Source organism: Enhydra lutris, unplaced genomic scaffold, assembly GCF_002288905.1.
Source record: "Enhydra lutris kenyoni isolate GAN:26980312 unplaced genomic scaffold, ASM228890v2 scaffoldscaffold8, whole genome shotgun sequence".
NCBI classification, from domain to species: domain Eukaryota; kingdom Metazoa; phylum Chordata; class Mammalia; order Carnivora; family Mustelidae; genus Enhydra; species Enhydra lutris.
Window position 1 is genome coordinate 41,853,361 of NW_019154092.1, and position 12,313 is coordinate 41,865,673.

Here is a 12,313-nt window from a genome sequence, read left to right on the forward strand (position 1 = left end):
CCATGGGACAAACACTGACATACTGACATCAGCGGCTGAAACTGATGACTCCAGGAACTTACATTCAATTATTTCTTTTAAAATCCATTTATTTACAACTCATTCATTCACAATTTTCTTTTTTGTTACTGAAGATCGGACCTTCTTTTCTCTCCATTCCTTCCATAATCCTAAACTGTATATCTAATAGTTAAGCACCTTCCACAAGGCAGCCTCAGCTGGCTCTTCCAGGCTTTTCTCTTCTAATCCCTACATAGGTCCACAACATGCCAGCTGAATGGAACTGGTTATTTTCTAAACAGAATGTCCTTTATCACACTCCCTCCTGTTCTGTGTTGTTGTGGTTGGTGCTTTTCCCCATCAGGCCAATCTCGAGAGTCATCTCTCTCTACTCACTTTGCCAGATTTCTCAGGGAGATGTGATCTCACCATTCTCTGAGCCAACTACTCACCCTCATCTGAGGAGTTTTTCTCTCATTCTAATACTTACTGCATTCTGCTGTACACGTGTATATACTTGTCTTATCTCGGCTACTGAAGTAGAAGCTACCTGGGGGCAGGAATTTTTAAAACTAATTTGGATATACTTTGCAAGGTGTAACACAGTTCCTCACTAATACAATGTTAAATAAAACCCCATTAACATCAAGTAAAGCAGTATTCCTTACTGATGATAAACTTGATCTAAATATTCCTAGGTCACAAATCCAAATTCTGTTTTCTTATTTCTCCAAGTACAACTGGTCTTCTGCTTTACTCATCACAGACAGAAAATTGGGCACGATATTTTATTCGCTTCTCAACTCTTAATACCTAGAAAACTTTTATTTAATCTTGCTTGACACATGTTATCAGAACATAAACTGTAAACCAGTTAATTTGCCAATTTCATTCTGAACAGGCCAAATGTTGTTGTATCCGTTGAGGAAAATGAATCCTGTACTGAAACCTTCCCCAAACCATTATGAAGCTCCACATACACACAAAAAAGGAGACCACAAAACAGCACAATATCACTGAATCTCTCTCGTTAAATCTCTGAACTACAGCATAGTAACAAAAATTAATATTTAGAAACTAAAGACTCTTCAGAAGACCTGGAAGAATCTGAGGCATGAGGAGATGCTATTTGTGTTTTAAGTCATCACGTTAGTGTTAGTACAAAGTTAGTCAATAGACAATCACAAAAGTACAAACCCAAAAAGTAATCCAATATAGTATTAAGACCAACCGAAATTAAACAGTGAGTCACTGGAAATATCCTCTGCTAAATTCTGAGGATAAATATAGAGACCAAGAACATAAGTTAATGCAGAGCAACTGCTAAAGAAGAGGCCAGGTCAATGAGCATCTCTCACCAATGGATGCCAGGTGAGATCAGAGTGTCAAAGTGATGTGGACTTGTGATCACCGCCAATGAGTGCAACACAAGACCTCATCATCAGAACCGCACTGCGCCAAAAGCAAGACCCAGAGAAACAATCTGACTTCACTGACTTATGAAACAAATGTTCTATTTGAGAGCCACTACAACAATGTACTTTAAAGACCAAAAAGTATCCACACATGTTTGGGAAAAAAAAAGAAAAGAAACCCTACAAATTATATTTACTCATCATCTGTTAATTAGGTTTTCCTACCTTAAAGAGCATATTTTTGGCCAAGGGTGGAGAAGGGACAGGAAGGAGCTTCTGATGATGTTGTGAGAGGCAGAACAGTGATTACCCCTGAAATATCCACCTTCCAATCCCTCAAACCTGTGGATGAGTTGCCTTATGTGGCAAAAGGGACTCTGTGGTTGTGATTCAGCCATGGACATGAGATGGGTAGATGAGCCTGGGTCACCTGGAGAGGGCCAAGGCAATCACAAGGATCCTCAAAGTAGAAGAAGGAACCAGACGAGGAGATCAGAGTGACGAGATGTGAGGAGGAATCAACAGCTTATTGCTGCCGGCTCTGACGGTGGAGGAAAGGGCCAGGAGGCAAGGGAGACGGCAGCTTCTAGCAGCAAGAAAAGGCAGGGAAAAGGTTCTCCTCTACAACCTCCAGAAAGGAGTCCAGCCCTATAGCATCTGGATTGCAGCCTGTGTTGAACTTTTAATCTACAGACTGCATAATAAATTTGGGTTGTTTTAAGACACTAATTTGTAGTAATTTGTTACAACAGTAATAGGAAAGTGATCCAACAGTAAACTGCTATTAAGAGAATTCTCTAAAACAAACACAGCTACCCTGTGTAATGTGATGCTCTGCAAATATGCGAAGATTTAGTTTGCATTCCTAAGAAATATACCCGCTCCTCTGTAAAATGCTAATGCACAAAGCCTAAAATTAGATTTTATGAAAAGACAGAGAAGTAAATCCAATTAACTTTGATCAAGAAAGTGGGTTAGAAAATAAAGCAGAACGAGGTATGTTCAACTAAACAAGAAGGTGATAAATATTAAGCAGGAAAATTTGATACTCCTTGTGCATAACATTAAAAAGGGAGCAACACAGTACCCATTCCACTGAGTCAGCCAAAAGGCAAAGTGCGGTATTTCGCTTCAAGCTCCTATTTACCTAATGATCCTCTGGGCAGCATACTGATGGAGAGAACGGAACTGTGCCGACATGTTCGCTAAAGCGGCCAGACAGTTGGTGTGAAGGTACTTGTCCTGTAAGGAAACAGAAGGGTGAAAACAGACATCGAGTCGTCTCTACATCTGAAGCAAGATTAACTGGAAGCAAACATAAACTCGATTGTCACTGATTTTTAGAGCGTTCAGGCCCACAATCCCTTTCCTCTCATTATAAAATCCTAAAAACTCTGTTTTATTCACTACCCATCTGGAAGCTACATCTGGTGCAAAAGATTATGATGCTATTTGTCGTCACCTTTATCCCTGTCCTGGTGCATATCAGAACTATTTCACTGCAGAAACATTAATGCTTAACTACAGAGAGCTGCTGCAGAAACTCAGAGTTACACAGACTGTAGCACATACACCATAATCATCTTTTTTTGTTTTGAAGATTTTATTTATTTGACAGAGACACAGCAAGAGAGGGAACACAAGCAGGGGGAGTCGGAGAGGGAATAGCAGGCCTCCCGCCAAGCAGGGCGCCCGCCAAGCAGGGAGCCCGACACGGGGCTCAATCCCAGGACCCTGGGATCATGACCAAAGCCAAAGGCAGACACTTAACGACTGAGCCGCCCAGGAACCCCCACAATCATCTTCCTGGAGTCAAAACATTCTCCATTTTTAAACATGTCTGACTCCTAGAGTTTCAGATAAAAGACTGTGGACATGTATCCACGTTAGCCTCATTACAGTAAACTTGACCATTTCTCTGAGCTACAAATTCTGTACATTGCTTCTCTATCGAGCAGAACTGAAATTTGCTCCCAGATGGTGCAAATACAATCCAGCTAAAATTTTCCTTTCTTAAAGTATTCATTCTACTTTTCTTTTCCATTTAAATTCATATTTCTTGTGCTTGTATCTTCATACACTTTGTTGTTGCTGCTTTTAAAGAGCAAATCAGTTTTAGTGGTCTAGCAAAGACAGACATCTTTTATCTAAATATGCCCCACTGCCCATTTTATGTAAAATACCTCTAATCCACACAACCTATTAAATATTAAGAAACAGACACTATATAAGGTAGAAGGAAACATCAAAGCAAAAAATGATGATCTTCTTATAATGTGTCATTAATACTTATTAATATTTTAGTATTATTTTATGTTAAAGTATATATTACATTATAAAACATGAATTACTTTTAATTAATAAAAAAAGAAACAGACACTATACACATTATTTTAGGATCATGTATTTCAGTGACTATACGTACATCTGTTATTTTTTTTACCATATTTCCTGAAAATGTTAGTATTCTAAATATTGAGATTGCTTTAAACTACAGGCCCAACTGTACTATACATATAAAGATAAAAATAATTGCTATGGAATACTTACTCTTGTCCTCGTCATGTTGTACTGAATGGTTCTTATTACAACCAGTATCAGAAGACTCCCCAGTGAAATTTCAGTTAAAACCCGTTCTGAATACCAACTAATATTTTTTAATATCTGTAATGGGGAAGAAAAGTTTAAGTAAATATGACTGCTTCAGGGAATAAAGGATTATCCATGTCTACAATCTCAGATAAGCCATGGCTTTGCTCTGAAGGTGAGTTAAACAATATAAAAGTGAATTGTGAGACTTTCAGTTCAAGATAGCAAAACAGTGCTGAGGTGTTCACTTCTCTTTCCTTTTTCCTTCTTAAACAGAAAAGAAAAGAGACCTGGAAAACAGGAGGATATCATTAGTACACAAAAAGGAAATATATTTGAAAGATGGGCAGCACAAAGACAAGACAGAAAAATTGGAAAAAGTGGAAATAGGAAAACTGAGGAGTCTCTTGAAAAGTAGAATTCTCTCAAGAACCACAGAAAACCGGGATGCCTGGGTGGCTCAGTTGGTTAAGCCGCTGCCTTCGGCTCAGTTCATGATCCCAGCGTCCTGGGATCGAGTCCCACATCGGGCTCCTTGTTCTGTGGGGAGCCTGCTTCTCCCTCTGCCTCTGCCTGCCACTCTGTCTGCCTGTGCTCTCTCTCTCTCTCTCTGACAAATAAATAAATAAAATCTTTAAAAAAAAAAAAAAAAAAAAGAACCACAGAAAACCTTCATACTTGTATTCAGGAAAAGCCAAGAACACAAATAAGCCAAGATCCAGAAGATCCATGCCATGTTCTGCTCTGGCTGCTGAGAGCTGGTAGCTCTGGTGCTCCCCTCCAGGCACCATAAGCAAGAACTGTTTTCTAGCTTGGGCTGGTGCAGTTCCACAGTGGATATGAAGGATGGACATCAGAGAGAGATAAAAACTGGACATTGCAGATCTGTGATTTGAAAGACTAATTCAAAAGTTCTCTCATACAACAGCAATAAACAGGCAAAAAGATAAAGTATGAGAGAAAAGCAGAGACCTAATGTCTACTTAGTAAAAGTTCCAGAAAGTACAGACTAAAAGGAAAACAGAAAAATTAGTAATAGGATAAAGTTTTGCTGAGGAGAGGAAAAACTTCCAACATTATGAGGAGAAATAATGAGAAAAAGTAAAAATAGTTTGGTAAAACTTCTGAATTTATAGTACATAATAAAATCTTATTGGCTCCCAGATAGAAGAAGCAGGTTATCACCAAAAGAGAGACAAGCAAACTAACATTAGATTTCTTGTCCTAAACACTATACATCTGCATAACAAGAGAACAATGTCCATACATTTCTAGGAATGGATTATGATTCTAGAATTCTATACCTAGAGAAACTACCACACAAGTTTACAAACAAAGTCTTGGAAGTATGCAAAGAGTCAACATGAACTGCTCATGCACCATTTCTGGGGGAAAAAAACAAATCACCACACATTTAAGTATTTAGCTGTCTGTCCTGCCCACCGTGACAACAACAAAAAATGACATATCAAGAAATTCAAGAGGAGAATAAGGACTTCCAAACAAAACCCAAAAGCAACAACCAACCACAATCATAATCCATGAAGTCAGAGAAATAAAGTTAAATCTAAGTAATATGGTTGTACCTCAGTTCTTCTAAAAAAATCATTAAAATTGACATTTCTCTGGCAAATCTGCCCCCCCAAAAAGTCCAAATAATAGGAGGAATGAGAAAGGGGGTATGGAAACAGACCAGAAGAATAAAAAAAAGTAGAGATACTGTGTTCAACTTCATGTAAGTGCACATGAATGCCTCCACAAAAGATTTTCACTCAGTTCAACTATCTGGCAAGAGTCCCAAATCACCTAGTACCCGCCATTACAAATAACCAACCCTGACCTGTTCTGCAGTCTCCACTCAGAGGCTGGCACACAGCAAACACCCACTAAATGGTAGCTGAGTATTGTTTGTGAGGTAAAAAATGTAAATGTGTACGCATCCCCGTGTATTCATGACTAAGGATGTAAGTGGAAGAGATAACCTAATGTGTAAAACAAATAACAGTTGAAAAAATTCAAAACAATGAGTTTTGCCACTTGAACCTTTACAAAGAACAGTGAAGTGCCTAGTCCCTCTGACTTACTCTCTAAGGCACCAGTTCTCAAAACGTGGTCCTGGGACCCTGTAGGGGTCCCACAGACACGTGTGGACAATTCTCAAGGCCAAAATAATTTTCATGATAATACCAAAATATTACTTTCCACTCTCATTCTCTCATGAGCATACAGTTGAATTTTTCAGGTGGTACATAACATGGCTGATAATGTAACAATTTTAGTACAGAAGCAGACATGAGAATCTATCAGTCTTCTGTTAAGGGAATTTGTTCAAGAGATTTGTAAAAACATAAATGCCATTCTTCTTGCTAAATTTTTGTTTGGCAAAACAGTTATTTTTCATAAAAATATATTATTGATGTATCTAACATATATTGGGGTTTATTATAATAACTATTATTTCCAAATGACCTGATTAAATATTTTTTAAATATCTCAATTTTAATTTCTAGTATGGTAAATGTACAGAGCTAAAACCCACAGAAAAAAACTATTTGGTGTCCTCAATTATTTTTAAGTGTAAAGACCAAAAAATTTTAGAACCAATGCTCTTAAGTCTCCAAATAAATACTAACACAGGATACTCATTAGGCAACTTTACTAGTGAGAGAAGTCTCTGTCTTTTTAAAGGCCACACATTTGAACATAGTTCAGTTTCTCCTCTCCCAGCTCCTTTATTTAGAAATAAATTGTCATAACCCATCCTTATTTGAAACAGAGGTCATTAGTTCTTAACATCTGCTTGTGTGTGTCAATTACAAACCTGGATGGAAGAAATGTTTTGAATAAAAGTAGTCTTATTCATTTAACATTCAACAAATATTTAAATGGTATCCACATAGTAAACTTATAACGTCACTATAAAAATTAGAAATCCAATTTAGTCTTTACATAAAATTTTTTCTTCCTGTGAAAAATATATTATTGCTTAGAAATTCTGGTTATGTTTAAGAAAAATTATAAAGAACTAGTTATAAAGCTCACAAAGCTTCCCATGGGACATCAATGCATAATGGGTAACATACAGAAAATTCTTTTTGGTAACTTAGCTGTAGCCATTGACCTATTTAGAACCTATATAAACTATTTAACTTACAAAAGCAATTCCCCATTTCTTGTATCCAATATTCAGACATACAGTTTAATAGTCCTAGACTGGCATCTTGATTATACAATTTCATGGTCAACTAACTCAAATAATATGCAAAAGGAAACCTCTCAAGGATCTGAAAATGTCTTCTTTCTTAAAAAGGATATGAGAATTGCTAGTTGTAGGTCTTTTCCTGAGCTTTCCCCCATATAGATTTGATTTTATTGAACATCTCTTCCAAATGTTTATATGCTAGAGTTGAGTAACATACTGTGTAATATCAACTCTTTAGAATATCAAGTATGTTTAGAAAGGCAAAGAATAATTAACTTCCATATTCCCACAACTGACATTAACTGTTAACATTTCACTTTTTTTAAGATATAAATCCCATTTTACTCCCCCAAAGTAGGGATACACTATCAACCGCAAATCAACCACTACCTTGAACTTAGTATGTACCTTTCTAGTCCCCTTCGAATGCTTTCTATGTACACACACTCCCTCCAAAGCCTAGGAGATTCCTTTGTGTATTTGCTAGTTTATAAAAACAATACCATGGTGTCTTAGGTTGAATAGTGTCCCCCAGAATTCATGTCATCCAAAACCTGTGAATGTGATCTTACTTGAAAACGGGGTCTTCATAAATACATAACCAAGATGAGGTCCTACTGGGTTGGGATGGACCCTAAATCCAGTATGACTGGTGTCCCTAGAAGAAGAGGAGGAGACACACAGAAACAGGCACCCACGTGAGAGGAGGACACGACACAACAGACAATAGAAGCTGCAAGCCAAGGACAACAAAGACTGGCCACCAGAGACCAAGAAGAGGCAAGACCTGTCTCCTAGGTCTTTCAGAGATACCATGGTCCTGCTGACACCCTGCTTTTGAACTTCTAATTGCCAGAACTCTGACAATCAATTTCTGTTGTTTTTAGCTACCCCATTTGCAATAATTAGTTATGGCAGCCCTAGGAAACTAGTACACATAGGTATTTGTTTGCATCTTATTTTTTTTCTCACTCAATATGTTCTCGTGACCCCCCCATGTTGATGCATATAAGGAAATTAATATTTACCACATATGCCAAATTCTGGTAGTACTAATCATTTCTTAAAATGAATACAACTATGGTCATTAATAAGCAGCTGTTGCCCCAAGCCACTCTCCCAGGACCACCTGGGGGTTCCACAATTACCGTACAGAAGACAATGATGGGACCATGGTTGATATCCTTCTGACTGGCTGACTCTGGTTCCATACTAGTTAAATGTCTGAATATCACCCTTACTGCATCCCACCTAAGTACTGAATAGTACTATACCAATAGGCCACATGTTCTTGGGTCCACTCTTCTATTAATGGAAATTGGGGTTATTTCCAGTTTTTCCCCTAGTAAAAACAATGTTACAAGGTAGATTCTTACCCTTACTACCCAAAATCTCACTACAGGATACTCAGATACCAGGGACCTCTTACTCTCCGTATTTTCATACTCTGAACATTAATTATCAGTTAAGTCAGTCAGGAAACATATAAATTTTAAAAAGAAAAATAATCTGTAAAACACCCATTTTAAGCCACTCATTTTTCAGTACTTAATGACTTCAAAAGCGAATCTCCAAGAGTTTGCGAGGAGGCAAAATTGCAAAGTCACTGAATAGCTTTTTTTTTTTTTTTTTTAAATAAACATAGGCTTGGGTCACTATTAACTAAAAAGCATAGAGCAGCAGTGTTCATCACAACAGCATGAATCACAAGCAGGTATTTGGCTTCAAATTTTTCTTTTACATTTTATTTATTTATTTGACAGAGAGAGACAGTGAGAGAGGGAACACAGCAGGGGGAGTGGGAGAGAGAGAAGCAGGTTTCCCGCCTGCCCTGATCTGGGGCTCAATCCCAGGACCCTGGGATCATGACCTGAGCTGAAGGCAGATGCTTAACAACTGAGCCACCCAGGTGCTCCTAACTTAAATTTTATTAAAATTTAAAATTCAATTCCTCGGTCACAGTAGTCACATTAAAAGTACTACCATCTCAGACAGCACAGAAATTTCATAGAAGTTAAATAGCCTAGTATAAAGAACACCACTGTATCCAGCACTGTTTTCTTAAATGCTAATATTTTGCTTCTGACATCCTGAAATCCCTAGCCACTCCTCACTGATCCTGTCCTCTAACCTCTGGCAGCCTGAATTTGATACTTCATTACCATGCAGATTTTTGAGATTTATTATTACCAATACATGCAGCTCTATTTGATTCACTCTAGCTGTTCTACAGTATTTCATTTATGTTAGCATTTATTTGCAATTTTTGAACACTACAAACAATACTACAATGCACATTCCTTCAAATGAGCTATTGTGGCTCTCTGAAAAAGTTTTTCTTAGGACACAACCAGGAAATGGAATTGCTGGGAGGTTGAGTATCTATTTCTGCGGGTTATTTGAGGAATATAAAAGGCCAGATTCCTTTCAAAAGCTATTCTGCTCATTTATATAGTATAAGAGCATCCTCCTTCCCTACAACCTTACCAATTCTTAACAAAGCTTGTAATTTCTGCCAAACTGATGAGTACAAAATATTTGTTATTTTAATTAGCATGATCCTGACAAATCAGGAGTTTGAATATCCTTTAAAAATGTTTGCTGGTCATTCAGGTTTTATATTCTGGGTTTTTTTTTTATTACTTTGCCTATTTTTCTATTGAAGACTTTGGTTTTACTGAAGGATCATGCTAATCCATCTTCCTGTCTACGTCCTGTTTTCCCTTTTATTAACCATGAAAGTTTTTCATTGCAATGCAGTCAAATTTATTAATACTGTTTATTCGTGGTTTATACATTTATGCTATCTTGAGTTCATAAAAACATTATCCTTTAGCTTCTTTTGAAGATTTTAAAGTTCAGCTTTTCATATCTAGGCCTTACCAACACAAGTGCAATATGTCCTTATATGGGGGCAAAATCATCTAATTTTACTTTTCCTGTGAGATAAGCCAAGATCTCACTCTCAGCACAATTTACCTACTACTTCCATCATACATTTGTGTTGCTGTATGTGAGTGTGTAATTTCTGGACTTTCTAAATTCTTTTGCATTTATCTTTTTTTTAAAAATTCTACTGTTAATGAAACACATTTAATTACTAATGTTTTATAACTAGTCTTATCTGGTAGGATAACTCCACATTGTTTTTCTTCAAAAACTTCCTATGCAAAATGTCCTTCCGTATGATTCCAGGAGCTGCAGCTGACACTTGAGCACTGCAGAGGTTGGGGGGGCCCAAGCCGCTGCATGCACAGTCAAAAAGCCATCCAAAAGTCAAACTTTTGACTTTTGAAAAATTTACTTAATGATAAGCTTACTAAGGAAGAGAAGATATATTTACAGTACTATATTTATTGAAAACATCCATGTATAAGTGCACTCACACGGTTCAAATCTATTTTACTCAAAGGTCAATTGCAGTTGATTGAGTCTCACAAAAATCTCGAGATTTTGATCAGGATTGCATTCAACACAATGATTAATTTGAAAGCAAAATTAACAGCTCTGTCACTGAGTCTTCCTATCTATGAACATGGTATCTCTATTTATTAGGTCATATTTAATATCCTTCATTTAGGTAATTTTTGTCATAAAAAATGTTGCACTTCCTCTGTTACACGATTCTCAAGTTCACTACAGTTTTATTGGTATTATAAGTAGCATCTCTAGACCACATTTTTGAAGACTTATTTTTTGAGAAAGAGAGGGGGACAGAGAGGAAGAGAATCTCAAGCAGACTCCCTGCTGAGCATGGAGTCAGATGGAGGGCTCTGAAGCTGATATCACAACCTGAGCTGAAATCAAGAGCTGGCCATTTAACCCACTGAGCTACCCAGGCACCTCTCTAGAACACATTTTTGAAGAGCTTTGTTACTGGTGTGTAGAAATTGTATTTGTTTATATATGGATCTCAGATTCAGAAGATTTGCTCAACTTTCCTAACAGCTCAAATATTATTATAGTATCTTGAATTCTCTATATGGTCAATTCTAACATCTGTAAATACGGACATTTAGATTTCCTCTCTTTTCAAGTTTAACTCACCTGCTTAGAGTTTTGATACAACACTGAAGAGGAGTGGTAATACAGAACATCCTCTTTGTTCTGACTTCCAAGAAAATATTTCTAAAATTCTCCAATTGAGTACAATGCTTTTAACTGTAGATTTTTATAGATACACTCAGTTAAGACAAAGAATTTCTTTTCTACCCTTATTTCGTTGAAAATTTTGTTTTGTTTATCATGAATAGGTGTTGAATTTTATCAAATCTTTTTCTATGTCTATTGAAATGAATGTATGGGTTTTCTCTCTTAAATGTATAAGTTACATTAAGAGATTTTCCAATATTAAACCACCCTCACATTCCTGGAATATCGTTATTGACATAGATAACATAGACACATTCCTCCCACCTGCCCATTCCTGCTCATCAGGGAGCCTGCTTCTCCCTTTGCCCCTCCCCACTGATTGTGCATGCACATGACTCTCTCTCAAATAAATAAAATCTTTAAAAAAAATTTAAGTATAATTTTTATAAAAGGGGAAAATTTGGAAAGATACTTCACAAAAGAGGATATATAAGCACATGAAAAGTACATGAGGTCTGAAGAAATGCAACTTCAAGCCAAAATGAGATACCAGAATCTATTTCATGGACAATTAGATCCACAACTAATAATTCCATGTAAAGAACTTTGGTAGAAACATTTACTTACTCATTTTCACTACTACATATGGAAAGGAAAAGAAAAATAAACAAAGGTCAATATGAAAGTCAAATTCTAGAGGGGAAAGAAATTTGTTTAAATACCTGAATTTGAAATGTCATCTGGAATATCCAGAAATCCTTATGGAACCAAGTATGAATATGAACAGAACCTAATATTTTATCGGAACATAGACATTTTAAACTCTTTCTTTTCTTGATCATCTTTCTGGGGGTGTTTTATCTTTGTCTTAAATGGAACCCTGTCTTATCATCTCCTATTTCGGCAGTCAGTAAAGTTTAATTTTAATGCAAACTCCTATTCTAACTTTAATTACTAAATAAAATAAGCATATCAAAAAAGCATAGAAAACAATATAATAAAAAGTGTCTCCATA

General features: G+C 36.6%; 1 protein-coding gene across 1 annotated transcript in view; it reads right to left on the bottom strand.

The window, feature by feature from the left end:
• LOC111142404 (dymeclin) overlaps positions 1 to 12,313 on the bottom strand; it is a 336,078-nt gene that overhangs the window by 185,687 nt on the left and 138,078 nt on the right. The window contains exons 12-13 of the mRNA XM_022495468.1: positions 3,966 to 4,079; positions 2,563 to 2,657 (exon numbers count right to left, since the gene is read on the bottom strand). Of these exons, the coding sequence (XP_022351176.1) occupies positions 2,563 to 2,657; positions 3,966 to 4,079 (209 nt within the window). The remainder of the gene's footprint in view (positions 1 to 2,562; positions 2,658 to 3,965; positions 4,080 to 12,313) is intronic.